The sequence below is a fragment of the Phalacrocorax carbo genome, chromosome 23 (assembly GCF_963921805.1).
Source record: "Phalacrocorax carbo chromosome 23, bPhaCar2.1, whole genome shotgun sequence".
NCBI classification, from domain to species: Eukaryota; Metazoa; Chordata; class Aves; order Suliformes; family Phalacrocoracidae; genus Phalacrocorax; species Phalacrocorax carbo.
Window position 1 is genome coordinate 1,205,145 of NC_087535.1, and position 27,312 is coordinate 1,232,456.

Sequence of the window (27,312 nt, forward strand, 5' to 3'; positions counted from 1 at the left end):
TGTTCCTGATGGGGCATGACTGATGTTGAGGTGACCAGTTCAAGGTGACTGGTGAGGGTGAGCAGTACAAGGTGACTGGTGTGAGGTGACCAATGGGAGGTGACTGGTGTGAGATGATCGATGAGGGGTAACCAGTGTGAGGTGACCGGTGTGAAGTGATGAGTGGGAGGTGACTGATGGGGGATGACAGGTGTCAGTCACCCCGGTGAGGGATGACCAGTGTGGAGGTGACTGGTGCGAGGTGACCAGTGTGAGGTGATCTGTGTGAGGTGACTGGCGTCAGGTAGCCCTGATGAGGGGTGACACGTGCAAGGTGACCGGTGTGAGGTCCCCCCCATAAGGGGTGCCAGGTATGAGGTGGCCAATTTGAGGTGACCGATGAACGGTGACTGGTGTGAGGTCACCCTGATGAGGGTGTGAGGGGACCTGTGTGAGATGACCAATAAGCGGTGACCAGTGTGAGGTTACCCCGATAACGGGTGATGGTTGTGAGGCGACCGGCGCGGGCGCACCCCGGTGGGGGGTGATGGGTGTGAGGTGTGAGGTCACCCGATGAAGGGTGGCCGGTGTGAGGTGACGGTTGTGCGGTGACCGACGAGGGCGCCCGCTGCCAGGTGAGGGTGTGGGGAGACCCCCTGTGGGTGGGGCCGCGCCCGCACGAGCCGCGGGCAGCCCCCCCGCAACACCCGCGGCGGGCGGGGCCAGGTCTGTGGGCGGGGCCCGGGGCGGGGCCTGCCGGCGGTGGGCGGAGCTGCGCGGAGCCGCCGCACGCGAGCCCGGAGGGGCCGGGGCTGCCGCAGCGCCCGCGCCGGTCCCGCACCGCCCGCGCCGGTCCCGCACCGCCCGCACGGCTCCCGCCGCCCCCGCCGGTAAGTGTCCGCCCGCACTCCCGCCGAAGTTTCTCCCCGGTGCCGCAGCGGTGCGGGCTCTGCGGGACGGGGCCGCCCGCGCTCCCGCCGACCCCGTCCCGGAGCCGTTCCCGGCGCCGCTGCCCCGAGTGCGACCGTCCCCGGGTGGGGTGGGCGCGGCGGGGGCCGGGCTGGCGCGGCCGGTGGCGACCTCCCCGCCGTGTGCCGGCGCCGGGAGCGGGGCGGGGGCCAGCGCTTTCCCCGGGGTCCCCGCCCGGGACGCGGCTCCCCGCTCCCCGCCGTGCCCGGCGCCCCGGGGCTGCCCGTGGGGTGCTGCGCCCCGAAGGCAGCTGGGGACAGAGCCTGGGGGGATGGAGGTGGATGCAGCCGCTAGTGCGGGGGGCTGCGGGGGTGGCGGGGGCGCACCCAAGGGTGTGAGACCCACCCGAGAGCGTGCGACCCCCCCCGCCCGGAGACGCGGGGCCACCCCAGGGGTGCAGAGCTGAGCCGCCGGGTCAAAGGTGTCCTCTGGGCACCGAGGGATGATCCAGCTCCGCATCCCTGCCTGCGCCTCACCACGGGTGCCTCTGGGGTTCTGGCCCCGGGGGGTGGCTGGGGGCGCAGGGCCACCCCCGGTGCAGTGCGGGGATCGTGCCCCGGTGCTGGAAACCAGTGGAAGCAGCGTGGCTCCAGGCGTGGGCGGCCGCAGGCCCCGCTGCACCGGCAGCATCTCCGTAGCGGCCTGGCCAGGAGCCAGCTCCAGCCAGTCCCTTCCCCGGACTGAATTTCCCCGCCGTGGTTGCAGCAAGCTCCGGGATCCTCCTTCACTTCTCGCGCTCGCTGCGTGCCGTCGGGGTGCAGCGGTGAGGAGGGGCGCACCCCAGGGCCAGGGGCGACAGCATCGGGGTGCCGCAGCCTTTGCACCCACAGCTGCATCGGAGCTATGCCCAGCACCTCGCAGCTCCCTGCAGCCTACTTTTAAAAAGGGGTGGGAGTGATCCCGAAAGAGCTCTGCAAATTGCGCAGGGGACAGGCAATATTGCAAGGTGACTGTGGCACGGGTGGGGGGGACACACGCGCCTGTGTCACGCATCGCATCGTGGTCCCCAACTGTGCCAGTGCCTCCATGTGAATCTCTGCACCAGGTGCTCCTCGGCGCAGCACTTCCCTGTCCTCCAGGTGAGAGTGGCTGGGGCAGTGGGTGCTGCGGGATGTCACCCGCTGCAGGATGTCACCCGCTGCAGGATGTCACCCGCTGCAGGGTGTCCAGCAGTGAAGTTCCCCCGTGCGGTGGCAGCCGCAGGGTGCTGAAGGACTCCCTGCCTGCTCCTCTGCAGCAGCAAAAACTTCAGTCCTGGAGCAAAGGCTTTCATTTATTGTGCGCTGAGGTGCTGCTGCAGCTATGTCACTCCTGTGCACGCTGTACGGAAGCGCAGCCACCGGCAGGAGTCGTCTCCTGCCTGCTGCATTATTCCTCTCTAGCGCAGCGCCTTGGCTGTGTGCTGCCGGGGGCCGCTGGAGCCCTGGGGCACCCTCGGGGCAGCTGGTGCTCTGCACCTTTGCTGCGCTTGGGTGCTTTTGGCCTGAGGGTCTTGTTGGGAAGAAGCGTGGCTTGTGGGGGTCTCTGTGTTGGGGGAGTGCACAGCACCGGGGAGGTGATGCACCCAAGGTCATTGAGGCCAGCAGTGACAGTGGGACGTCACCTGTGCTGCTTGGGAAAAGCTCCATTCAGTAAAACCCCCCCAACCCCTCTTGGAGCGACGCCCTGTCTCCTTCTTGCATCTGGGTGAAGCACAGAAACAGGTCTGACCTTGTCCGATCACCCAGTGCCCAGCCCAGCTCTCCCAGCCCCCCGTGGCAGGCGCCAGTGCCCTGTTTGCAGGGAGCCAGCCCGAAGCCCCAGTGGCCCCGATTCTGCAGGGCAAGGACGCGTCCCTCGCCGCCCGTTAGCCCAGCGACAGCAGCAGCAGTGAGCCAGCATCGGCTGCACTGCATCGCCGCCGGCAGCCCTGGCTCTGCACCCCTCTGCCGCGCAGCGCCCAGCGCCGCCCGGGCTCACGGGAGGAAGGAGGGCGTACGAATGTATACTTATATATGCTTTTATATATATATCTCTATCTCCCGGTATGTATGGTTGGGGAGGGTTGCAAATCAGCTGCCTTTCTACCCGCGAGTTGCCCGCACGAAGCCGTGCCGGCCGGCTGCGGTGGGACGGCGCAGCGGGAGCTTGTGCTGCTGGCCTCTCCCAGGGGAGCTGCCTCCCGCTCCATGAGCCCCGGGGGTGGTCACTGCGCTTGAGCTAAAGGCCACTGAAGCAAGACGGGACTCCTGCTCCGAGGGGTGGGAGCAGGCCCTTCCTCAAGCTCGTGGTGGTTTTGGCAAAGCCCCAGCTCCGGGAGCTGGATGACTGCAGCTCCTAATTATGACTTGAGTTTCTCCTTCTCTGGGCTGCGCAGGAGAGCTGCGAGCCGGCAGCCGTGATGTCCTCCAGCAGGATCGATGCCTGAAGCACATAGACGGGATCCAGTGCCCGCTGGTTTTCAAATCTGGTATTTTTCTTTTTTTCCCTACCCCTTGGCAGCAGAGCTCGGCGCTGTGCCCGGTCGTGCTCCTCAGCAGCCTGGCGGCCGCCGGCACTCTGCCTGTGCCAATATTCGGAGCCGCCGATAAGTGCAGCCTGGCAAAATGCTTTTACCCTTGGCTGCGGTCAGCCTTTCCCTCCCGGGTGAAAACCCGGCTGTTCCCCAGCTCGTCCCCGCGCTGGGCTGTGGCTGCCCTCGGCTCGGCTCCTGCCAGAGCCCGTGTTCCCCAAAGTGCTCTTTGATTATTAGCCCTAATAATTGTGTTATCACATCGGCTGAAGTGTTTCAGATGCCAAAGCTAATTTTGCTCTTCATGCCTTCCTTCGTCAGTAATGGGATTTTGATAACATCACGCGTCCAAAAGTATTGGATAAACTCAGCATAATTCCCCATTTATTAATTAAACCGTAAATTAGGCAGCGTGCAACCGGAATCCGAGACGCCCCATACTGATGTAATCCTGCAGCCGGGGATGGTGCTGGCCCCGTGCCGGTGCTGGCCTGTCCCTGCCAGCCCCGGAGTGGGGGATCCCAGCCCCCTGAGCTCGGTGGCTGCCGTGTCCTGGTCCCACGTGCTGGAAGTTGAGTGATGTTTAATCGTCTCCAGTGGCTGGAGGAGGAATCGTGGTGCCCCTGGATACTGATGCCGGTCTGACAGTGGAGCCGGAGGCTGGTAGAGCTCCCTGTTGCCCTGGGGTGGCTCTGGTGGTGCGGCAGCCTCTGTGCCGGGGCTTTGAGAGGGGGGAACCACAGCTGGCTCTGGGGAGAACAGAGTGGTGCTGAGGGGTGAGCGTGGTGGTACAGGGCTATGCCGAACTGCTACATCTGGCCCCGCACCCCCCTCTCCGGGCATGGGCAATTGTCCGACTGCGCCAGATCCATCACCGCTGACCACTGGAGGTTGGGTGTCCGCAGTCCCACCTGCCTGGAAGGGGCCCCTGGCACCACTGGGGCATCCTTCACGTCTTGCATTTTAAGGAAAGTGGGTGTGTTTTAATTAATCCAGGGTGTTTCTTGCTCCCTGGCTCTTCCCAACCCTGCGAGGGTGCAGCAAGTGTGGTCTCTGGTCTGGTGCATCCCCAGGGGATATGGGGAAGCCAGGAACAAAGTGGGTGCTTGTGGAACAAGGTGCAGGCGGGTGCTGGGGGCAGACTTGGTGCTGCACTTGGGCACGTCCAACCCCTGAGCCTGTCTGAGCCCGTGCTGAGCTGGAGGTGGCCTAGGGCATCGTCCTGCTGCCAGGGGGCCCGGGGAGCTGCTCTGGGGCTGGGCTGAAGTCATGGGGATGGGTGTCTGCAGGTGCAGGGGTGCCCGAGATACGCCAGGATGGTTTGGGGTCAGCAGAGTTGATCTGGCAGCCGATGCCACGGCAGCACTGCGTGGGTCGAGGTGTCCCTCGCCACCCGTGAACCTGCTGTGCTGCCTCACACCAAAGCGATTCTGCGACAACCCCCTTGAGCTGGGACCAGCTGCCGAACTGCTGGGGCAATGTCGTGGCATGCCGGGGGAGATGCCTCCTGCCTTCTCCTGCAGGGCACGGGATGTCCCCAGGGACATGCTGTGACTGAGGGCTGTTGGGACCCGGGATCCCCGAGGCAGCACCGATGCTCCCATCAGCCTTGAGCAGAGGATTCAAGGGGGAAAACAACCCCAAATATCAGTGCTGCACATGGATTTACAAGCACATGGATGCCCTCCTGGGCTCTGGCGCTGTCTCGCTCTGCTCCCAGGGGAGTTGTGGGGTTTTCTCCTGGGACTGAAGCCTGGGGAGAGCCCGGTTAGTGGCTGAGGCAAAGGCAGCGGCATGTGCCCGCTGCTGCCCACGCAGGAGCCCTGCATCGCTGCCAGCAGCCTGGCGCAGCCGCTGCCTTGTGCTGCAATGAACTGCGGTGTGGCTGGGCCGGGCTGAGCCACTGGTTTGTGCTGTGAGAGCCTGATGGAGACCCTCCCGGTCTGGTGACCCTGGCCGTGGGGGACCCCTGGAAGGGACAGTGGCTGCCGGCACCAGTCCAGCAGCGGGTTCTGGACACCACTAGCCAGGGTGCTTTGCAGCTCCCCAGGCAACTGGGCTCTCCAGGTTATTCAAGGAGGGGAATAGCCTCCCCCGGGATGCAGCAGCAGAGCAGCTCTTCCATGCAGCCCCGAAAGTGTGTGCCATTGTGCTTGTGACTCCAAAACACCTGGAGCAACGTAGGGATGCGGCTTGGAAGGGCTGAGGAGGAGCAGAGGACCCTGCTGCAGTGTACAGGAGGCTGTGCCCATTGCCAGGTCTGGGCTCCTGGCTCTCACAGTGCACAAGGTTAATCTGTGAGAGTCACTTCCCGGTGTCCTGGCTTTGGCAGTGCTTTATGTCACGATTAAATTCCCCTGGCTGGTCTGGTGCTCTGTCCCCCCCAGTGCTGTCATCGTGCCTCTGCCATCCCCTTTCTCACCCCAAATGCCACCAGGGCGGGTGGCCCCGGGGATGCAGGGCCATACTCTGCCTCCAGTGCTCTCTGCGCCTTGGAGCTGGGCAAGCAGCCACCAGCATCGCTCCTGGAGGCAGCCGGTCCCCGCGTCTGAGCCCTGGCCAGCAGGGAGGAGGGAGATGGTGAAGGTTGTGCATCGCTGGAGCCAGTTTTCTGGATTTCTAACACTGGCCCATCACTGCCTCAGGCTTGCTTGGGTGCTCTGGAGATCTCTCCGGGGGCCACAGCCTGACGGGCATACGGAGCCTCACCCCTAGAAACAGCACCTCGTGGCTTGCGGCTGCTCGTTTAGCCTGTGGTCGTTTAGCTGGGGAGCAGCGCAGGGCGTGCGCTCCCCTGCCTCCCGTCTCAAATCGATCCGCCTCGTCTCAGCTCTCCCCTGGAGCAGCTTCTGGCTCTTCCCCAGGAGCTTGTCTGGCTTCTTTTTCCTCCCCCGGAATTGATCAGGAGCCATGGCTGTTGCACGGGGCCATCGCCAGGGAGTGCCGGGAGCAGGGCAGCGTTGCAGGCAGAGCGGTGCCGACCTGGGCAGGATTCAGATGCTCTCAGCCCCGTGGTGCCTTCGAAGTGCCAGAATAACTCAGCCCGTCACCTTCTGTTGCCCTATTTAGCTGCGCTGGTCTTGCTTGCGGAGCAAGGCACGGCCACCACAGCATCACTGGTGCTGGGGAGCGGGCTGGGCGCTGGCAGCACGTATTCCCTTTTCTTTGGGTGGCTGCTTTGGCCATTCACAGCTCTGTGTGCCAAGGGTGGACTGGCTGTGGCTGGGGTGAGCCCGGCAGTTCACCAGGGCTCGGCTGCAGCGGCTGGTGCCATATGGGATGTCTGGTGTCTTCAGGGGTGGCTGCATCCCCACAACTCAGGGGCCCGTGCTCTCCAGTGTCTCCAGATGCATTTTCCATGGGTGCCATGGCAGCACGTGGCACATGCCAAAGCCCTCTAGATGAAGTGCTGACAGCGGGCGATGCTGCAGCCCCTGCAGCCTCCCCGTGGGTAGGAGGAATGTGGGTGGACTGTCCCCTCCTCGGCATGGGACCATGCTTGTGCCACCGCAGCGGGGGCTGGAGGGGCTGTGGGCTGCTCCTGGTGTGTGCAGGGCGAGAGGGACCTTGACCTCTGCCGGTGCCAAGCGCCACTGCTGTATAAACAGGTACCTCGGTGCAATCTCTCGTTTGCTTCCCAGCTAATTAGCAAGGCGGCTGCCTTCCATGGGGTCTCCGAAGCATTGCAGCAGCGCCAGATGAAAGTGGAAAGCCGAGAGCCGTAGCGGGGAGGGGGAGAGGGCACTTGCTAGCCCCCTCGCTGCTGGCATCGAAGCGCCGGTTGGTTGGGTGGGGAGCGGCTGCCGCAGCGCCTGTCCCAGCTCCGCTGGGAGCCCTGGCACCAGCCCCAGTTTCAGCTTTCTCAGGTCCTTCCTTTGCTGCTGGGGCAGCAGCAACACCAGCAGCGAGGGATAGTCGGGGCCTGACCTCCCTGGGAAAGGTGGGCTTGGGGAGCAGCACCCATGGGTGCCAGGCAAGGCTCTCAGCACCCAGCTGTGGGCCACCTCTCCCCACAGAAGCAGGCGCAGGCATCGCGTGCTGTCACTCGTCTCTTCCCCCATTTCACCTCGGTGCTGTCCTGATTTTAGAGGCAAAGGCACAGAAAACCCCTGAGCTCTCTGGCCCCTGACGCCGGTGGGTGCCAGCGGCGGTCCCTGTGCAGGGAGGTGTCCCCGGGTAGGGACAGACCCAGCAGCTCCGCGAGCAGCCCCAGGTGGGTGCAATGCTTTGGTGGGGGGCACCTGCCAGCACTGAGGAGGACCCCGAGACCTGGCAGGGTGCCTGGGGTGATGCTGCTGCGGGGGGAGATGCTCGGGAGCCGAGCGGGGCGGGCAGGATGGGATCGCCCCCTCCCCAGCTCATCGCACGCCCAGCCCTGCGGGTGCATGGACCTTTAGCTGTCCGGCCGGGACGGTGGGAGCCGCGGCAGCGCTCGGCACAGCCTTCCGGCAGCAGGAGCTGGTGGTTTTAACTTGTGAGCAGCAGAAGCCATTAATCTGGTACCCGAATGATGGATGAAGACTACCTTTAAGACTGCATTTAACTGTTAGGCGTCTCTTGGTTTTGCTGTAAATAACGCAGCCACTGTGACACAGAGCAGGCCCTCTATTCAAGGCAGGCGCCAGCCTCTAAAACCACCAGTCCTTGCATTTATTTTTTTATTTTTTTATTTTACGAGATCTCCCCCATGAGCTCGGGGCTTAGTCCCCTTCCTCAAGGCTCTGCGGTGAGGAACCTGGATCCCGGCATGTGGAGCGGCAAGGCAGGAGCTCACCACGGGGTCCCTGGCCCTGCCCGTATTTGCCGTGTCTGTTCCCAACGCCTCAAGCTCGGGGTGACGATGGGGACTCTGGATGCGACCCTGCAGCGGAGCGGGGCTGCGGGGACGTGCAGGAGATGTGCTCGCCACCAGCTGGGCAGCTCATCAAATTTTTACTGGAACCATGTAATTCTCCGGCATGGTGACCCCCCGCCGAATTACCCATCTGCCGGGAAGAGCCTGCAGCCGGGGCTGCCGAGCCCCAGCACATCATTATTTTTAATTAGACGAGCTGGGTGCTGGCTGGTGATGAGAGGCAGTGAGCGGAGCGTGTCTTGGGGGGCAGGAGGGTGCAAGCTGGCTTGCCAGGGATGCTGTCGGAGCCCGGCTGGCGGATGGTGAGCAGCACCACGGACCCTGGTGGGCGCTGGCGGCTGCATCACCAGCCCAGGCAGCGGCAGAGCCCTGGCCCAGCTCTGAGCTGGGGGGAACGACGTGGTTCACCCCTGTGCCGGGATGGCTCAGTCCCGCTCCTGGGGTTTCTCTTTGGAGGCACAGCTGCCCTGTGCCATGCCTCGGTTTCCCCGTGCCTCGGTTTCCCTTGGCGGGCAGGCAGCGTGGCACCAGTCGGGGTGCGAGGGCCAGAGAGCTCGGGGGTGCCCGGCCAGTGCCGCCTGCTCGCACTCGGTGGGGGGGAATGCCTTGCTCCAGGGGTGATGGCTTAGCAGCTCACGTCCTGCTGCCGGAGCATCCTTGCCCCATCACATCCCTCGCTTGTGCTGCTGCCGGCTCCCATTTCCCAGCCCAGTATAAATATCCTCCCATGAAAAGCGTGAGGCTGGAGGAGCAGGCATTCCCCTCGCCCTCAGCAGCGTAAATCAGGAGGGAGGTGCGGGTGGTGGGGGAGTCCCGGGGGGAAAGCTGTCCCCGAGCCCCAGCAGCTGCCATGCCAGCCTTCGGTGCTGCTGACAGAGGGTCTGACCCGGCGCCGCTAATGCAGCTATGGTGGGTTTGTGCTGGGGTGGGGAAGGGGCTTGGGGCCGGGGTTTGCTGGGCTGGGTCATTGCAGGGCCCCTTCGCACCAGGGTCCTGCAGCGTCCCCGTCCCCAGCTCCCCCTCCTCCCTGATCCCTTGGTCTCCCTCTGCACATCCCTTGCCAGAAATTCTGTTAATTAAATGACCATTAGAAGCCAAGTCATGTTTTTGCCTTAATTAGACTCTCCTATCTCATTGCGGCAAGACAAAACTCTGGCCAGCATGTCCCCCCATGTCTGACCCCGGACGTGCCAGTCCCCAAACCACAGGGGCTCTGGGGGCTCTTCCCTTGTGCGAAAGGCTGGAAGAATGTGCAGTCATCGTATCCGCGGGTCCAGCAGAGATGGGATCTCCCTCCCACCCCTTGGGCCGCTATTCCTGGGGTCAAAAGAGCTGCCGACATCAAGATCTGGCTCGTGAATGGCCCAATATCTCAGCTCTACCCCAAAATCCCTGCTTGCCCCTGGGATGCATCACAGGAACGTGCCAGCTCTGTAGTGCTCAGGTTTCCTGCCGACATTGTGGTGGGAGGGGGCTCCCCTTTGGAACCAGTTTGGGAGTTTCATTACCAGTCACCCAAGCCCAAGCACTGGCATGAGGCGCTGCAGGTTTTGGGGTCCCAGAGCTGCCGTTCATGGAGGGCTGGGGGGTCCCCATGTCTCCACCCCGGCAGGGCAACTTACAGCCCATGGGCTTAACGGGCGCCGCAGTCCTGTGAAGGAGCGATAACTCACTGCTCCGGGCCCACAGTGGCGCCGCAGCCCCTCGTTAGCTAACGAGCTTCCCCCTCCCCTGTTGTTGGGGTGTCCCCAGGACAAGCCAGCACCCAGCACCCTGGGCTGGGAGAGCGGGGGGTCGGGCCTCCCTTACCCCTGCCCACAGCCCAGCCTGGCGCTCCGCCAGCGGCTGCTGGTGCTAATTGCTGCCTCAGCCTCATTAATCTTGATTTGCTGCCGCTTTCTGCCCTCCGTCATCGCATCGGGCTTCACCTCCCCAGAGGGGAGAGGTTTCAGCTGCCAAAGCCGCCCCCACAGAGGAGCAGGGGGTTTCCAGCAGCTGGATCCCCCCAGAACCCTCACCCTGCCGGGGAGCGCTGAGCTTGCCTGGGTGCTGCTGGGGCCAGAGACATCCAGCTCCTTCCATAGATCCCCAGATTCCCTCCCTGGGTCCAGTCCTTTGTGCAATGTCTTGGCTGATAAGGGTGGGAGCACAGCAGGGGAGCTGGAGGAGAGGGGTCCCGAGGATCATGGCAGTGAAATGCTTCTTTTTCTCTTTCAAATTGTGCAAACCTCGCCGTTTCTCGCATTTTAACCAGCCTGTTTGTATAACCCTAACCCAGCAGGGGTGATTTTGCTGGTGGGTGAAGGTGCCCCATCGCTCAGCCACACACGCCGTTTCTCCCTGCGTGGTCCCAAAAACTCCCACCCCAACCAATGATTTCTTGCCAAAAAACTCCCCTTTCTGTCCATCTCCCCTCCTGTCCCGTCGGCGGGTGCGGAGGCGGAGGAGCCTCAGCCTGGGGCAGTGGGCACCTGCGTTGCTCTGCCAAAGTGCCCGTCCTGGGGGGTACCCCAAACCCCCACCTCTCTGGGGGGCTGCCCCAGGGGCTTTCTGGGATGGAGCCTTTTGCAGGAGGAGGGACGAAGGGCTCAGGAAAGGGATTTTCTGGTGCCAAAACTGCTTTTCCCGGTAGTGGAAAGGCCCCGGGGATGGATGGAGGTGGGATTGCGGCTCCGGCTGGGACTGCCATCCCACCAGACCTTGGGGCGCTGCCAGCAAGCGAAACCAGCCTCGCTTTTAATTACACTGGCTCCGTGTAAACGGGGCAGCCGGGCTGGTCCCTTTGGAGCACGGTCGAGCCAGAGCCAGCTCCCCCGTGCAGTGTCAACCAGCAGAGCCCCTGCATGGGCGATGGAGCCGGAGGGGTTTACACCAGCGAGGGGCCAAAGCCCCGTCGGGGCTCGTTTTGGGCTCAATGCAGCTGATAAAGGCATTGGGGGGGGGTTTGGGGGTGTCAAGGTAGGATTTTGGTGGTGGGGGGGGGTGAGCCTGGAGAGGAGGGCGTTGCTGGATGTGGCCCCTGGGGGGCTGTGCTGGAGATGGGAGCTGGTGGCTCCTTCTAGGCCAGATGTTTGCAGCTGGGGGGCAGTGCCTCGGGGGATACAGGGTAACACGTGGCGGGGTGCAGGGGGGATGTACTGGGGGCGTGGGGGCGAGGCATCATGCAAGGTTGTGCACTGAGGTGGGGCTGGGGTAACGTGTTAGTGGGTCTGGGAAGCTGCAAGATAATGTCCTGTGGGATGTGGGGGTGCTGCGGTGGTGGATTTGGGGTACTGCACTGTGGGGTGCAGGCCAAGGCACTGGGGAGAGGGCAGGGAGGATGCATTAGGGGCTCTGGGGGCAAACGCACCATGGGGGTGATGCACTGGGGGGCTTGGGACAAAGCACCGTGGGGTGCAGGGGTCACGCGTTGGGGGTCCAGAGCAAGGTGGTGCAGGGTGCAGGATAATGCACAGGGGGCTGGGGGCAGCACCCGGGGGGGGCAGCGGGGACAACGCGCCGCAGGGGTGCACGGCCCTCCCCACCAGCCCACACGTGGGGGGGCTCCACAGCAGCTGCCTGGGCGAAGCCCGGCCTGTCCTGCTCTGCAGGGAGCTCCCGGCTGGTTTGGAGAGGATGGGGTGGGTCCCACCGAGGGGTGCTGCTCCCTGGGGAGGAGATGGTGGGGTCCCCAGGGGTTACCGGGGTCGGGGTGGTGAGAGCCCCTTCCCAGCCGGTGTTTATTAGTGCCTTAACCCATACTTATTCTTGGGCCAAGGACTGATAGAAATCATTATTTATAACCATCTTTATTTATTTATGTCCTTAAGACACTGTGGTTTTGGTGGAGGAATGGCAGGGGCAGCTCCAAACCAGTGCAGTTTTGCAGGAGGAATAAAGGGAAAACTTCAAGCGCTGGCTGTATTGCAGTGAATGTCCTCAGCGGGGTGGCAGAGTGGTGTTTGGGGGACAGCAGTGATAATGGGGGGGGGGCCGATGTCCCTTCCCACCTCCAACGAGACGGCTCCAGTGGCCACCCCAGCCCCGCCACTGGCTGCTGCAGCTTGCAGAAAGGAGGGGGGAAAAAAAATTGCAAAAGAAGGAAAAAAAAAAAGCAAGCGGAGCCCGAGCAGGACTGCATTGCAGTGCCGTCAGCTGAGGCCCCTGTGCCGCCCAGCCACCCCGACACCCTCCTGGCGGCGCCGGGGTGGCCTGGCCCGGCGTCGGGCAGGGTCAGGGTGCTGGGACGGGCCCTTCTGCCCAGGAATCTGCTCTGTGGGGTGGGAGCGGCTTCACACCTCCAGCCGAGGGGTTGGGCTGCCTGGCTTGTATCTGCACCGCGCGTGGAGGGGGACAGGGGATGTGACCAAGGACACCCAGTGAGGCAGTGGCAGAGGAGGAGGTGCCTAAGTACACACTGCCTGCTCATCCTGCCCTCCTGCCCCCCATGGTGCTGCCCCATACCTGTCCCAGGGCACCCCACACCCTGCCCCACACTGCCCAGCCCTTGCCCCTCATGTGGGGGTAGAATCAGCCCCCCCCATCCCCATGGCAGGGTCTCTAGGGCCCTGTGGGGACGCGCCCCCCCCCCCCCCCCAGGCGGGGGGGCAGCAACAGGGCTCCATGAACGTGCATGCCCTGCCCCCAGCCCCTCCTGTGCCTCAGTTTCCCGTGCCTCAGTTTCCCCCAGTCCTCGGCTCTCCCGGCACCCACTGAGCACATGGGCTGCTGGGGCAGGTGACGGAGCAATTAATGATGTTAATTAGCTCACCCTGTTCAAAAATAGCCACCGCTGTGAGGCCTGATGCTGCCTCCAACCCCCCAGCCCTGGGTAGTGCCCCAAAGCCCCCCAAATAACCCCCAAAGCAGCGTTTCCTCTGGCCAGGCACCTGCGCCGCAGCTTGTCCCTGCTGTCGCCCAGGGCTCCTGCACCTGCTGGGAGGGGTTTTCCTTATTGCATTATAAATTAGTTCCAGCAATCAATCAGCAGCTGCTCGTGGCGGCACTGAGAGCGGGGGACACGGCGGCTCGGTGCTCCCCAGCGTGCGGGGCTTTGCATGGTAAGCGTGAACGTGCCAGCACACAGATGTGCGGGTGCGCCATGCAGTGAGCATCGTCTCCTTCCAGCAGCACGCACACGCGTGCAAACGTGACCCATGAGCAGCTGTGCACACTCATGCACGCTGGTACACAGGGGGTGTGTGTGCAAACAGAGCTACGTGCAAGCTCTCACACAGCCTGCAGGCTCTGGCATGCACACACCCGTCTGGGTACGCACACCCGTGTGCAGGAGTGCTTGCAGAGCCACACGAGTGCTGCACGCGTGCACAAGCACTGGCACCCTGACACATCCATGAGCAGATGTGCTCATACATGTGTATGGCCATGTGCACGCCCTTTTCAGCGCTTGCACATACACAGAGGGTGCTTGTGCCCTTAGCACTTCCACCCAAACACACATGTATACCCTGTGCGCAAGCGCTCGCACACGCGTGCTTGCGTGCTGCACAAGCACTTGGATAAGCGTGCATACCCTCATACATGCTTGCATCCCATGCACAAGCACTTGCACACAGACATGCTTGCACATGCATTTGCACACCCCATACCTACATGCGCGCACGCTGCGCAACCATTTGCATCCCTCACCATGCACAAGCTCTTGCACACGTGCACACACACAGGCCAAGCCCCCCCCCCCCCATGCTGCAGGTGCTCAGCACCCCGCACCCCTCGGGGTGCCCCTGGCCCGCTGCCCCGCTCCCGGGGCCCGCAGCGCTGCTGGGCCGGGGCACACGGCGTGTGCAGCGGGATGTGAGCAGCATCGCAAGCGCAGCCGGTGCCTTGAGCGCTGCAGAGCACTGCAGCGGGGCTGCCGCAGCCCCATGCCTGCGGCACGGGGAGCCCCCGCATCCCCGAGGGCAGCGCTGCGCTGGGTGCCTGCGGCTGTGGGTGCTGGGTGGGGGGTGGGGGGTGGGGGGGCTTGGCTGGGTGCCCTGCGCTGCCCACCCTGTACCACGTTTGGGTGCAGAGTGGGTGCCACGGGCTGCGCTGCAGCAGCGTGCTCCCCTGGGATCCCCCATCCCATGGCCCTGCACACCCTGCTCGCACCCTTGCTTTGCACCCCCGCCCCGCCCCCTCCCCCCAAGCCCCCTTGCCGCGCACCCATGGGCGCTTGCAAGGCATCAGGGGCCTGGATCCCCCTGCCCTTTGTCTGCCGGTGCAGGGCAGAGCCAGGACTCAATCTGCCCCACACGTGCGGCGCAGGATCCAGCACCTGGGGGGCAGGCGGGGGCATTGCCCTGTGCCCGGGGGCCCTTGCAGCTCCTGGGTGCTGTTGCTTGGGGCGAGGGGCAGGCGGCAGCATCCCCCACCGAGGGTTCCCAACCCTGCCCGGCCTTTTTCCTTCTTCCCAAACCCAGCTGGCTGCAGAGCTCACCCTGCCCCGCTTTGGCAGAGATTGCCGTTTGCTCAGAAATACAGGTCAGGTCGGGCAGCCAGCGTTGCAAAAACGCTGCCTCGCCTGCAGCGAGCTGGAAAGCGTCCAAACTGCCCCAGGCAGCATCTGCTCGCCTGCCTGCGGCTCCTCCGGCAGCTTTGCTGTCCTCCTAGCAAACCCCAGTGCTGTGACGGGGGAAAAACCCCCTCAGGTTGTTCCTTTGGCACCAAGAGCCTCGCTTGGAAATGCTCTGGTTGCCCCACAAGGATAAACAACCCATCCGATACCCTCCAGCATCTTGGGGAATGGGGAGAAGGGTAACTGGTGCATCCCGGAGCCATTCGACTGCAGGGCCTGGGTATCGGAGCAGCTCTTGGTGATGCTGAGGGGTGGTGTGGCCTCGCCACGTAGCATCTGCAAACCCCCTGTCGGTGGGCACCAGCAGCGTTTTCCAGCTGAGCGTTGCCTTTGTTGGTGCAATTTTGCCTCTGGTCAGGTGCATTTGTAATAAACGGGTGTTTTGTGCTGGGCTGGGAGCTCCCAACCCTCCTGGCCAAACTGCACCACCAGGAGACACTCCTTGCACTTGTCAAGGGAGTTTCTGATACATGTGGCTGTGGAAAACACATGCAGGGTTTCAAAATCCAGGAAGGACCCAATAAAAGGCCCCCAAACCAGATTAAAAAATATCCCCAGGCTCCCTATCTGCAGAAGGATTATTTACTGCAGCTCTTTCCTCTGCCTGGGATGGATCCCAGCAGCTCCGCCTACAAAAGCTTGATCCTAAAGGCGATCGTGCCAAGTTTTACTCCCAGTTTTGATGTTGCCTGGCTTGCCTCAGACGGAGGAGTGTGTGAGGAGAGGATGAACCCACCCATGAGCCAGCGAAGGGGTTTCTCCAGCCACCCTGTGCCCTGCACGGCTGCCGGGGGTCCCGCTGCTCCCAGCAGTGCCCGTGACAGATGCCTTTCTGGTTGCCATAACTTTTTGCACTCCCACTGTAAATGCTGCTGTTGGAAGGGATGAAGGATGAAAGGAGAGGTGATGCTCCTGGCTAGCCCGCGGTGCTGGGGTGCTGCGGGGAGGGGTCGTGCCACAGCCCAGAGTGGCTCCTGAGGCCGGGGCGATGCGGGGTCTGGTTGGGGGGGCTGGAGACCTTCCCCCAAGGAGCAAGACCTGCCACCAGCCTGGATTTTCCATCAGCCAGATCCTGCCAGCAGCCCTGGAAACCTCAGCCCTGCCGTTGGTGCCTGTAGCTTCTTCTAAGCAGAGGTGTTGGGGTGGCCAAGCCGGGGCCTTGGCGGGGTGGGAGTCACGTTCTGGTGTGAGAAGGGCTGCCTCTGCCTCGCATGGGGTTCCCCCTCCTCCCACTGCTGCCCGCCCCAGCACCACCCACCCGGGAGCAGTGGCATGGGAGGAAGGTGTGTGGGGTGCTGAGCTGAGCACTGGGTAACTCGGTGCACAATTCACCCCAGAGGCAGCTGGAGGTGGCACGGCAGCGCCTTTTCAGGGCAGGAACACCCCCAGCTCTCTCTGGCCGACTTTTTGAGGAGAGAACACTCCTTTTCTGCTGCTGTGAGAAGGACAGCGGCGCTGCCGGCACCGGGGGACAATGCTCTGGGCGAGGAGGCTTCATCGAGCGGGCAGAAGCGATGCAGGACGGGGGGTTCCCCCCATGCCAGAGCTCACATGCCCCCCCAAAATCCTTCCTTGGTTAGCTGCACTCCTGCTCAGCTCTTTGCTTTCCCCATGGGATAGTGTTTTATTCTCACTCTTCCAGCACTGTTAATTCCTTTGGCTTCTTGCCTGCTCTGATCTTCCCGTTGCAGGCTTGCCTTCTGCTGAATTAGCGAGGCACTTCTTTGGGTCCAGAGTTGGGTCGTGGAGGCACTTTGGGTCCGGAGCTGGGTCGTTGAGGCACTTTGGAGATGGAGCTGGGTCGTGAAGGCACTTTGGGGCTGGAGCAGGGTCATGGAGGCACTTCGGGTCCAGAGCTGGGTTGTGGAGGCACTTTGTACCAGGTTTGCGTGCAGGAGTGAATGCCACATTTGCAAGACTGTGGGGTGGGTGTCCCCGTCCTTGGGGTGCTTCGGGCCCCTCTGGGCTGGGGGTGCCGAGCACAGTGGGCTCTGCTGCAGCCCTGGCAGTGAACCAAGTGCCTTCCCCGTGCCCTGTCAGGCCAGGGGTATCTGGGCTTTGCAGGGCTGGGAGGCGGACAGGCGCCTCGAGCCACTCAGGACACGGTACCTGTGACATGGTGAAAGGGCTGACCCTTGATGTGCACACTGAGCCCTCCATGGCTGTGTAGAGCCGGCTCTTCCCTGCTTTCATTAATCCTTAAAATGTGCCCTGCAAAAGCTCCCTGGGGCTGTAGGAAGAGCAACATGCTGCTCCTCTCCCGTTCGATCCTTGGAAGCTCTCCCAGGGCTGGGAGCAAGTCCTGAGGGTCCCACACCAGCGCTGGGTCCCTGTATAAAGTGAGGTCTGGCTGCTGCCATGTGTTGGGTCTGCAGGTGCCTGATGGGTCCCTGCCTGAGAAAAGGGGGAGGCAGGGGGCTGGCTTTGTCCAAACTAACCTTGCTCAGCTCTCCTGGGGATGCAACACCGCCTCCCTCATCCTATGGGGCCTTGCCGGGTGAACCTCCCCCTAGCAGTGTCCTTAATGTCCCCAGGAGGCTCCGAGCTGGCATCCACAGTGATGCTCCCAGTGGCTTTGGAGATGTCAAGGGTCAAGGAACTTGGGACTCAACTGGGCTTCCCATTGCTCGTGAGGGAATCCAGGTGTCTGGACCCTCATGTCCTTTATAACCATTGGACTCTACACCCCTCTAGCAGAAGATCAAGCACCCTGTTATCGCTTTGCTGTCCGTACAGATGTCCTGGGTGCAGATGGTTGCTCAGGGACACAGCTGGACATGGGGAGGGGTGGGGGCAGCAGGGACCTGGGTGATCACCGAGGTGATGTTGTGTTTCAGGGAGCCCCTGACCCACCATGACGTTCAAGCAAGCATCAATGATGGCCCCGGAGGCCACGGCCACCACGATGCCCATGGCCACAATGGAGAACTCCACGGAGGCCGCGGGGCCGGGCGAGAGCAATGGGGACATGTTCACCCAGCTGAAGGACAAGTTCATGAATGAGCTTAACAAGATCCCCTGTGAGTAGCTGCCTCCTTTTCCAGGTGTCACCCTCCTTATGACCCCACCACTCCTCTGGTCCCAGTGCAGCACGTGGGACAAGGCAGTGGGGTGGCTGGGCCTGGGAGGGAGCTGCGGGGCTCACAATGATACTGGCTTTTGCTTGCAGTGCCCCCCTGGGCCCTCATCGCTATCGCGGTGGTAGCTGGACTCCTCATCCTCACCTGCTGCTTCTGCATCTGCAAGAAGTGCTGCTGCAAGAAGAAGAAGAACAAGAAGGAGAAGGGTAAAGGCATGAAGAACGCCATGAACATGAAGGACATGAAGTCAGGCAACCAGGTGACAGCCTCTGGACTGCTTGGCCCTGTCCTGTGCTTGGTGGTGTAGGATGATCCCTCCGGTTGAGTTACGAACCATGTCAGGGCACCCATAGCTCGGGCAGCAGAGGGGGATGGAGCCACCAGGACCCTGCGATGGGACAGTGCAGACATGGAGCTCCACGGCCTGGAGCTGAGGCAGCAGCACTGTCCTCCTCCAGTGCCGGGGGCCCAGATGGGAGACCAGGCTCAAGATGGCCTGGACCTGCCAATACTTCACTTGAACCAGCAGACATTAATTTAATCCTGTATGGCTCCGACCTTCTCCTGAGCTGCCCTCATGTCCCTGAACTGTGCCTTTAGCCAAGAGGGGAGGTCCACCAGGCCAAAATGCCCACCATTTTGGGTTCCCCAAAAAGCCAGGGCTCAAGAGGCAGGTACTGGTGCATGGAGCAGAGCTGGGGCTGTGTCCTCATCCTGGGGAGGGGTCAGCAGAAGGGAGGCGTTGGTACCACCGGGCTTGGGGCGATCCCAGCCATTTCAATTGCCCTGACCCATTTGGAGGGGTGGGAGATTTTGGGCATCTGTTCCCGCTCTTCAGAGCCACGCGGGCACCACGGGCATGCAGGCAGGGCTAGAGGGGTGAGCGCTGAGTGGCGATGCTCCATCACGCCTGCCTGTCTGCACGTGCCCGTGGTCGTGGGAGATGCGGTGTGGGATTCCCCAGTGGAGGGCGAGGGCTGCCGTCCCCTGGGGCTCAATGGGGCCGTACAAACCCCGATTCCTCACCTTGCTGTGGGTCCCTTGTCGATGCTCTCTGTAACGAGGCTCTCTTCCCTCCTGCTGCTCTCGCCGTCCTCCTTCCCTGCGCGATCCCTCTCCATCCTGGGATGCCCCCATGGTAGGTGCCACTACAAACCTCCTTCTCCATCGGCTGCTTCCAGGGTGGGACAGGGGACCTGGGGACACGTCAGAGAGGTGATAAGGAGATGGGGCTCCCACCCCATGGACCATGGCTTGGAGAGGCATGGGGAGGGGTGGCTTTGCCTTAGATATGGGAGAATGAGGTTGTATCTCTATTACAACATTAATAAAATGGCCCTGCTAAGCCCTTAGCCCTGGCTGCAGTGCTCCCCCAAGCATGGGTTAGGGGGATAGAGTACCCCTGCACCTTCTGCAGTAGGCTGCTTGCATGTAGCACCCCAATACAGGCACCAAACCTCCCCTTACTGGAGCTGACCCCGTGTCCTGAGGCAGCCCCCGACCCCATCTCGGCTGGAGCTGCATGGTTGTGGGCAGAGCCGGTGCCACCTCGGGGCTGCTCTACCAGGGCTTCACGTCCCCAGAGCAGGGCGGGTCCTTGGCCCTCATGGGGAGAACCTGGGGGGCTGAGAAGCCAGCCGGGTTGGGGTGCCGGAGGTCCCCAGAGGTGTGGGGATGGCGACCCTGGGCTGTGACTCTGCTGCTGAGCCAGACACCTCGGCTGCCATTGCAGGGTCAACAGGACGACGATGATGCGGAGATGGGTCTGACAGAGGGGGAAGGCGAGGAGGAGGAGAAGGAGCCGGAGAACCTGGGCAAGCTGCAGTTCTCTCTGGACTATGATTTCCAGGCAAACCAGGTGATGGAGGGGCTGGGGTTCTGACGAGAAGGGGCAGTGGCACTGGCCCAGGGAAGGTATTTGAGAGGAGATGTCTCCTTGTTGGACCTGGGTGGCACAGGAGGCAGTGGGGAGATGGGTCCTGTGCTATGAGGAGTCCTGCCCCACTTTGAGCTGGAGACAAGCCCTTGCCATCTGCAGCATGTAGCTGGGCTGTCTCATTGAAGGCACCCTTCTCCCCGCCTCCAGCTGACAGTGGGGATCCTCCAAGCTGCCGAACTGCCAGCTTTGGACATGGGTGGCACCTCAGACCCGTACGTCAAGGTGTTTCTGCTCCCTGACAAGAAGAAGAAGTATGAGACCAAGGTGCAGAAGAAGACACTCAACCCTGCCTTCAACGAGACCTTCACCTTCAAGGTGCGCCCCTTCCTACCCACAACACGGTACCTTGTCTGCCTCTCCCATGTTTTCCCCGGATTGTGTCCCAGTCCTGTACTTTGACCCTTGCCGCTGGAAGCGGGTGGTCCTGGCTTGGACTCCTCTGAGCCCGTTCCCAGTCCAGTGGCCCTCTTTGTGCAGGTCCCCTACCAGGAACTGGGTGGGAAGACGCTGGTCATGGCCATCTACGACTTCGATCGCTTCTCCAAGCATGACATCATCGGCGAGGTGAAGGTGCCCATGAACACGGTGGACCTGGGCCAGCCCATCGAGGAGTGGCGGGACCTGCAGAGTGGCGAGAAGGAGGAGGTGAGAGCGGGGCTGGTGCAAGGCCCTTGGCCACCTGAAACTCTCGGCCAGGGAGGGTTGAGGTGTGCTCTGCTTTCTGGGCCATCCCGCAGTGCTCGGGATGGTGATCGCTGTGGGGTCCCACCTGAATGCCATGCACATCCTGGCCGTGAGCACTGAGCAGGAGCTGCCCCTGTTGTTCCCCCATGAAAAAGCCTTTCTGTAACAAAAATGAAGAGTATAAATGCCCTGGGTGCTGTGCTGGGACTGGCCTGCCCCAGCAAACCCTTGTGCTGGTGCACATGGTGCCAGCTCGTGCCAGCATTGGAAGTTGAGCAGGGTTTGGGGGGACCTGCATGCGGACCATGTCCCAACACTGTGGTCCAATGCACTGGCAAGACTTTGATATCTGCTCCCTGCTCTGCTTGGCAGCCAGAGAAGCTAGGAGATATCTGCATCTCCCTCCGGTACGTGCCCACAGCTGGGAAACTCACTGTCTGCATCCTGGAGGCCAAGAACCTGAAGAAGATGGATGTCGGCGGTCTCTCAGGTGGGTGTTGGCTTGTGGGTATCATCCTTACACCCCACTGTGGGGCTCTTGGCAGCCTTTGTTGGGGAAGGACACTGGGGCCATCAGACTGGCATGGCTTGGGGAAACCCCCTCCAGTGCCTGGGACCTCCTGCATTGGAGGCAGCCCAGGGTCTGGCTGGGGGGCGAGGGGAGATGGGGGTGGGCTGAGCCCCCCGACCTTTAGGAAGGACATATTGAATTTGGTCCACCACTGTGTCCAGGCCCAGGACTGTGGCAGGACCTGGGTGGTGAAAATGCTGCTCTGCCATTTGCTCCTGGTCCTGCTCCTCCTCGACTTGGGGCTGAGGACCTCAGTCGATGGCATGTTTTATGCTAGAAGAGTCTTCTCATCGCCATCCCAGGGCTGAGCTCTCTGCCCCGCGGGCCTCAGCTCTCTCCAGACCTGCCTTAACCAGGAGATGAGCAGTACCTGCATGGCTGGAAGGGTTCAGCTTTATTGCTGGGGTGTCTTGCTCCAGAAACAGGGGTGACAGGCCAGCACCCTCTGGTGTCACTCCACTGTCCCTCACACTCCTACAAGGAGACCCACAGGATGCAGAAGAGCTCCATTCCTTGGCCAGTTGCTCCCGTGAATCCTCTCTAGCCCAAATGCTTTGGCTTTGGCCTCCATCCGCAAACCTTAGAGTTCCTTTACTTGTGGAGGCCTCCTCACCCCACGGTGCACCTCATCCTTCTCTTGGGCATCTCGGCTCTGGCTGATGTACCCTCCTGCCCGCCCCCCCCCAGATCCCTACGTGAAGATCCACCTGCTACAGAATGGCAAGAGGTTGAAGAAGAAGAAGACCACAGTCAAGAAAAAGACCCTGAACCCCTACTTCAACGAGTCCTTCAGCTTCGAGATCCCCTTTGAGCAGATACAGGTTTGTCCCATGACATCCCTGCGAGGCAGGCAGGGTGGGGGTGATGGGTGAAGTCCCGCAGCTGCCTGAGCCCATATCCCAGCCTTCCCACCAGCCTGAGCAGCTCCGGCTGAGCTTCTGCTCTGGTCACTCATAAAACACATCCAGTCCCAGCCTGGGTTGATGCTGAGGGCAGCTGGTGCAGGGGCAGAGGTGGGAGGCTGGGCAGCACCCATGGGACATTCGCAGCAGGAATGGGGCTTTCCTCCTCCTGGCCCTATAGTGCTCACCCCACGTGTAGCAGGGACCCCCCGGTGGTCCTAGAGACATTTTGGACCATTGGTAGGTGCCTTCTGCCTCTCCATGTCCAGCCCTAACCCCTGCACCTGCCCCTGCCCCAGCCCAGCCCCGTCAAGCCCTGTAGCCCGCAGCTCTTGTGAGCCCCTTGGTGGCCATGTCAGGATGAGCTGGGCCCCCGCCACGGCTTTGCCACCCCAGGATCCTCTGGGAAGGAAGTGGCAGAAGCTGTGGGCATGGAGGGGACCCTGCCCTAACATGGGCCACGGCAGGGCTCAGCCTTGGGGGATGGGGGGGTCCCTGGGGTGCCCTGCCAAGTTGTACCACGGCTGGGGCAGCATGGAGGCCGTGGGACCATCACAGCTGCTGCGCCTTTCCACCCCTCTAAAGAAGGTTTCCTCCTTTAGAAAGTGCAGGTGGTCATCACGGTGCTGGACTATGACAAGCTGGGGAAGAACGAAGCCATTGGCAAGATCTTCACGGGCTGCAACTCCACCGGCACGGAGCTGCGGCACTGGTCCGACATGCTGGCCAACCCCCGGCGGCCCATTGCCCAGTGGCACTCGCTGAAGCCAGAGGAAGAAGTAGATGCAGCTCTTGGGAAAAACAAATAGGAAGATCTGCCGGCCAGCACAGCACGGCACTGCTGACAGTCGAAGCGACCCAGAGCTACTGATACCTCAGTTACGCAACCTTTGGTTTTTTTGTTCTGTTTTAAGCTGAAATACCCTTTGATGGCTGTGGAAGGGTTTCCAGACAGTCCCAATAGCTTCCAGGGGAAGAGGTTAAAGACACGGATGGTTCTTTTCATTCTTCAGCATCGCTCCCCTCTGCTGCATGTCCCATTGTCTCTGCCCGCCATCACTTCCAGGTGCAAAGCCACCACCACGCCTGGGACCTTCCCCGGCGGCCGCGTCACCAGCCCGCAGCATCGCTGCTGCCGTCCTTCCTTTGGGTTCACGTGGGGAACCGTCGAACATTGCATGGAGGCGATGCGGAGCCTGGTAGAGCGAGATGACCAGACCCACTGTGCTTGCCTGGGGCAGGAACAGCTGTGTGGACATCGAAACGGTGGAGAAGACCCTCTGCAGGAGACCCAGGTGCCTCCCGCTCCTGCTCTGCCCCCCACGGTGAGAGCTGTGGTTGCGGGCTGAGGACGGCCGCGCGTCCCCGGCCAGCTCCAGGTTTGGCTTCTCCTGGGGAGAGGTTTGCAAGGACGGCAGGGCCCCGCTGCGGCTGGCGTGGCAGTGGGGTGCTGAGCCCTTGGCATTGCAGCCAGAGCCGTGGGGACCAGTCTGAGAATGGGGAGCCCTGGGGGGGTCTGCTCTGAGGAGGCACGCGGTGGGAGGTGCAGGCAATGGCAGCGCAGTGCGGACCACCACCACCTCTGCCGGGCGGCTGTCGTGTCCCCAGAGGCCAGGCGAAGACAGCGCGGGGTGGTTTGCTTGTGTGCCCCACCATGCTTGGTTGAAACCTGTAAATCAAAATGCTTCCACAAGGCAGGTTTACGCTGAGAGGTCTCCAGATGTGAGGGGGGCAGCCCCGGAGAGCAGCGCCAGGTGCCTCCCCAAAGGCCATCGCGTGTCCCCAGGGCTGAGCTGTGCCATGGGCACACCAGCACAGCCTTGGGGCAGCTGGGGGACTATGGGGAGCTCCAGCCCCACCGCCGCATTGCACCGCTGTGATGCTGGTGGGGAGGGCAAGGGCGAGCCCATGGCCAACAAGGGACCAAAGCCCCTGACCCCTGCGCGCTGCTGCTCCCCACCGGGCCACTGGCTGCTGAATCCACCCCATCCTGCTCCCCTCAGGGGTATAAGCCATATCCATGTCCCTGACAGTGGGCAAGAGCTTCTCCGGGCCACTCCTCCCACTGTGGGACGAGCCAGCACCATGTCCCTGAGCTGGAAAGCCCATGTTGTTCCTTGCAGCTGGGAGAGGGTCCGGCAGCCCTGCCCAGTTCAGCCCAGTCTGTACTGGAGCACTGACGTCCCCGTCCTGGCTCCGGCTCCCCCGCAGCCTCATGCTCCCTGCTCCGCTTTGCTTTCCTGGACTCGGTTTTGGTGGGTTTTGGCAGTTACGCAGCGAAGGGTGTCGCACCTTCGGCGAGGGGGGCTTGCGGTGGAGAAGCAGAGCTCTGGGGTGCAGCGGGGACGCCGCGGGCATCGGGATGCAGCTCTGGGGGTCCAACGCCTGGGCTGGGACTGTGGTACAGGCCGTCCCGAGCCTGGGGACAAAGTGCCAAAAGTGAGCTCGCGCCGGTGCCGTTGGGTGCTTCAGCAGCTCCCCGTGGGCCCTGCTTCCCAAAGGGCATCCAGCCCCGGCTGGAGGTGGGGAGACAATGGGAAACTGGGTGGCAGCCACAGCTCAGGGGGTTCGGGTCGGACATGTGGCCAAGCCCCTTCCCCTGGAGGGACGTGCAGCCCTGGGACAGGTCCCCAGGGAGGGACGTCTCCGTCCTTGGGGGAGGTTTGGGGTTCGGATAGCCAAGCTGCAGTATGGTGGTGGGGGAGGTTGGACGGGAGACCTCCAAAGACCACTTCCACCCCCACCTCGGCTGTGCTTGGCCCATGCCCCGGGGCCCAGCACGGCTGCTGGAGCTGCGGCTTGGCCAGGCTGGGCCAAGGTGCCTCCAGGGCCGCGCCAGGCTACGGGGGCTTCGTGGGTCCCGCAGGGCCATCTCCGGCTTTAATTAGTCCCTTTTCCTAATGGATATGTCAGTGTCAGCAAACGAGGTCCTGCCCTGCTCGTGTCACCAAAGGGAGAAGAAACCTTGGGGTGCTTTTCATTAACGGGGAGCTGGGGGTGGGCGATGCCCCCCGGCCGGGGGCACAGGCAGGACTTGGTCACTTGAATCAGTCTCATTTCAGAGTCCGCCCGGGCACTGGGGGGGAGCATTTGCCTTATGTGGAAATGGGTTAAAAAAGAAGGAACTGAAAAGAACACTAAAATCTTCCTGTTGGCAGTCCGCAAGCGTGCACGGCCCCGCAGCTGTCCTTGGGAAGCAGGCGGAGTTGTGCACGCACGCCTGTACACATACGCACACCCACATGTGCACCACCCCCCCCCCACATGCACCCCGCCCTCCCCGCACCCCCTGACCCGCCGCATCGCCCAGGGTCTCACCCAGGAGCAGAGATCCCACCCAGCTGTTCCATTCGGACTCTTTAAGCCTCTGGGGGGGGGAGGAAACTGTGACTTTAATACATAATTTAATTTTTTTTAATAAAAAAGGAAAAAATAACCAATATATTAAAGCCATCTGCGCTGCCTCTGACCCCCCCCCCCCCCCAGTTGTGTGTAGTTAAAACTATATGGAGACATAGCTGTATATACCATGAGCAGTGCATGAGATGCAGCCACGTAGCAGTAGCAGCATGGTTAAAGCCGAGCGCGGCACTGCACGCTCTGTCCCACCGCTCGCCGCCGCCGGCACCTCCGTCCCGACCACGTTTCTCCAGCGAGGCAGAGACGGTGACGAACAAAACTCGTTGCTCGAGTGCTCTCCACTGCCCTGATTATTTTCCCCCAAATTAAAAAAAAATTAAAAAAAAAACATGTAAAAGAAGAACATAATGCCAAGAAGCAAAGCATGCCAAGGCAGTCCCGCCAGCGGAGGGTGAGCCGTCGCCGACGCAGCCATGACTTCCACGTGTGTCTTGTTCCTGTGTCTTGTCGCATTTATACCATGGCTGGGTAGCGGCAACATCGTGGCTTCGGTGTCCTGTGTCGCGTTGGTGCGTTTCACCGTCAGAGCAACTTTAGAAGCCATATTAGACCACGGTGTGCCGGGACCCCATGGGGATGGGCCCACAGGTGAGCTGTGACCCCCCCTTCCCCCCGTGTGTCCACTGTTCCCCCTGGTTTCGCGGGGCTCGGCGGCGGAGCCAGGCTGAGCCACGTCGGCCACCGCCTCGGTGGCCATGGATGCCACCGTTGCACCGGGTGGGGGGATGGGGCAGCGCTGGGACAGACGCTGGGGCTGACCTGCCGGTGGCATTTCTGCAATGGAAAGGCTGGGACGCGGCAAAGATCTGATGCCGAAAAGGCTTTTTGGAGAAATTTGGGTTATTTCTGCTGTGTCCGGTCAGGTGGTTTCTGTTTTGGGGACGAGAGCTGGCTTCCCCCCCCGCCCAGCTGCACCGTGGTGCAAACCCAGCCATGCCACGGAGATGCTCAGCTTCAGCCTCCTGGGGTTAAAAGGAAGCGAATCCGCAAGGCTTGGCAACAAGCTTGGCTTGCTTTTTCTTTTTTCCCCCAAACCTGGGAGGGAGGAGCAGCTCCTCTGGGAGGCCCAGGCTCAGAGGGTTCCCGGAACAAAGGACCCGGGTGCCGGCCCCGCTCTGCCCCATCCTGGCCCCCGCAGCGCTCGGCTCCGGCGGGAAGCTGCTTTTAAAGCCCCTTCCTCTCGTGTGGACTCTGTCGTTTCCGTCTCTTATCGTTAAATGGTTATTTTGTAAAGATATCTGTCTCCTTATTAAAGAAACGAGCTGAAAGGAGCCCCAGTTCCCTTCTGGTCTTGCTGCTTGGGCTCAGCGGGGTGTCCACGGCGGGGGCAGGTCCCAGGGGCGGAGGGATGGAGGCGCGAGGGGAACGAAATGAGGGCCGAGGTCTGCCCGAAACAGAAGCGTGCGCGCAGGCGTGGTGGGGATGTCGCCAGGCAGCCTCCAGCCCTGGTGCCCTGGCTGAGCGCGGCTGGCCCAGACGTGGGGAAGACACCAAAGGTCCCTGCCAAATTCTTCACCCCCAACGCATAGTTACGTCCATACGTTCATGTTCAGGTCCTGCCCTGCTTTGCAGAGGTGCTGGATGCCCCTGAAGCCAAGGGGAAGAGCTCAAGCTGCAGTAGCCACCTCTGAAGACTGAAATACGCAGATTTCCAGCAGCCTCACCTGGGGCAAAGGCTCCAAGATGTGGCACCAGCGCCCGTGTATTTGCTACGGGTTTGTCCTGACCAAGCTCCTGAGCAGAGCAAGCACAGGGCTCGGCGTCACGGGGGGAGATGGGCCTGAACCCCGCTGCGGTTCAGAGGCATCGGATGGGACCCCCTCCCTTCACCTTCCCGGCGGGAGGGCGGCTTTCAGGGATGTGCAT

At 62.2% G+C, this 27,312-nt stretch overlaps 1 protein-coding gene across 2 annotated transcripts; it reads left to right on the top strand.

Moving 5' to 3' along the window:
- Positions 1-752: 752 nt before the first annotated feature.
- Positions 753-26,718, top strand: SYT2 (synaptotagmin 2). Of its 2 annotated transcripts, none has more exons than XM_064472234.1 (9): positions 753-869; positions 17,688-17,870; positions 18,020-18,189; positions 19,663-19,788; positions 20,017-20,184; positions 20,347-20,514; positions 20,926-21,043; positions 21,812-21,945; positions 22,629-26,718. In XM_064472234.1, the coding sequence occupies exons 2-9, from the start codon at positions 17,705-17,707 to the stop codon at positions 22,833-22,835; spliced, it is 1,257 nt and encodes a 418-aa protein (XP_064328304.1). In that variant the 5' UTR covers positions 753-869; positions 17,688-17,704; the 3' UTR covers positions 22,836-26,718. The 2 variants fall into 2 exon arrangements, with proteins under 2 accessions (XP_064328304.1, XP_064328305.1); XM_064472235.1 differs by having other exon boundaries at positions 19,672-19,788.
- Positions 26,719-27,312: the final 594 nt, after the last annotated feature.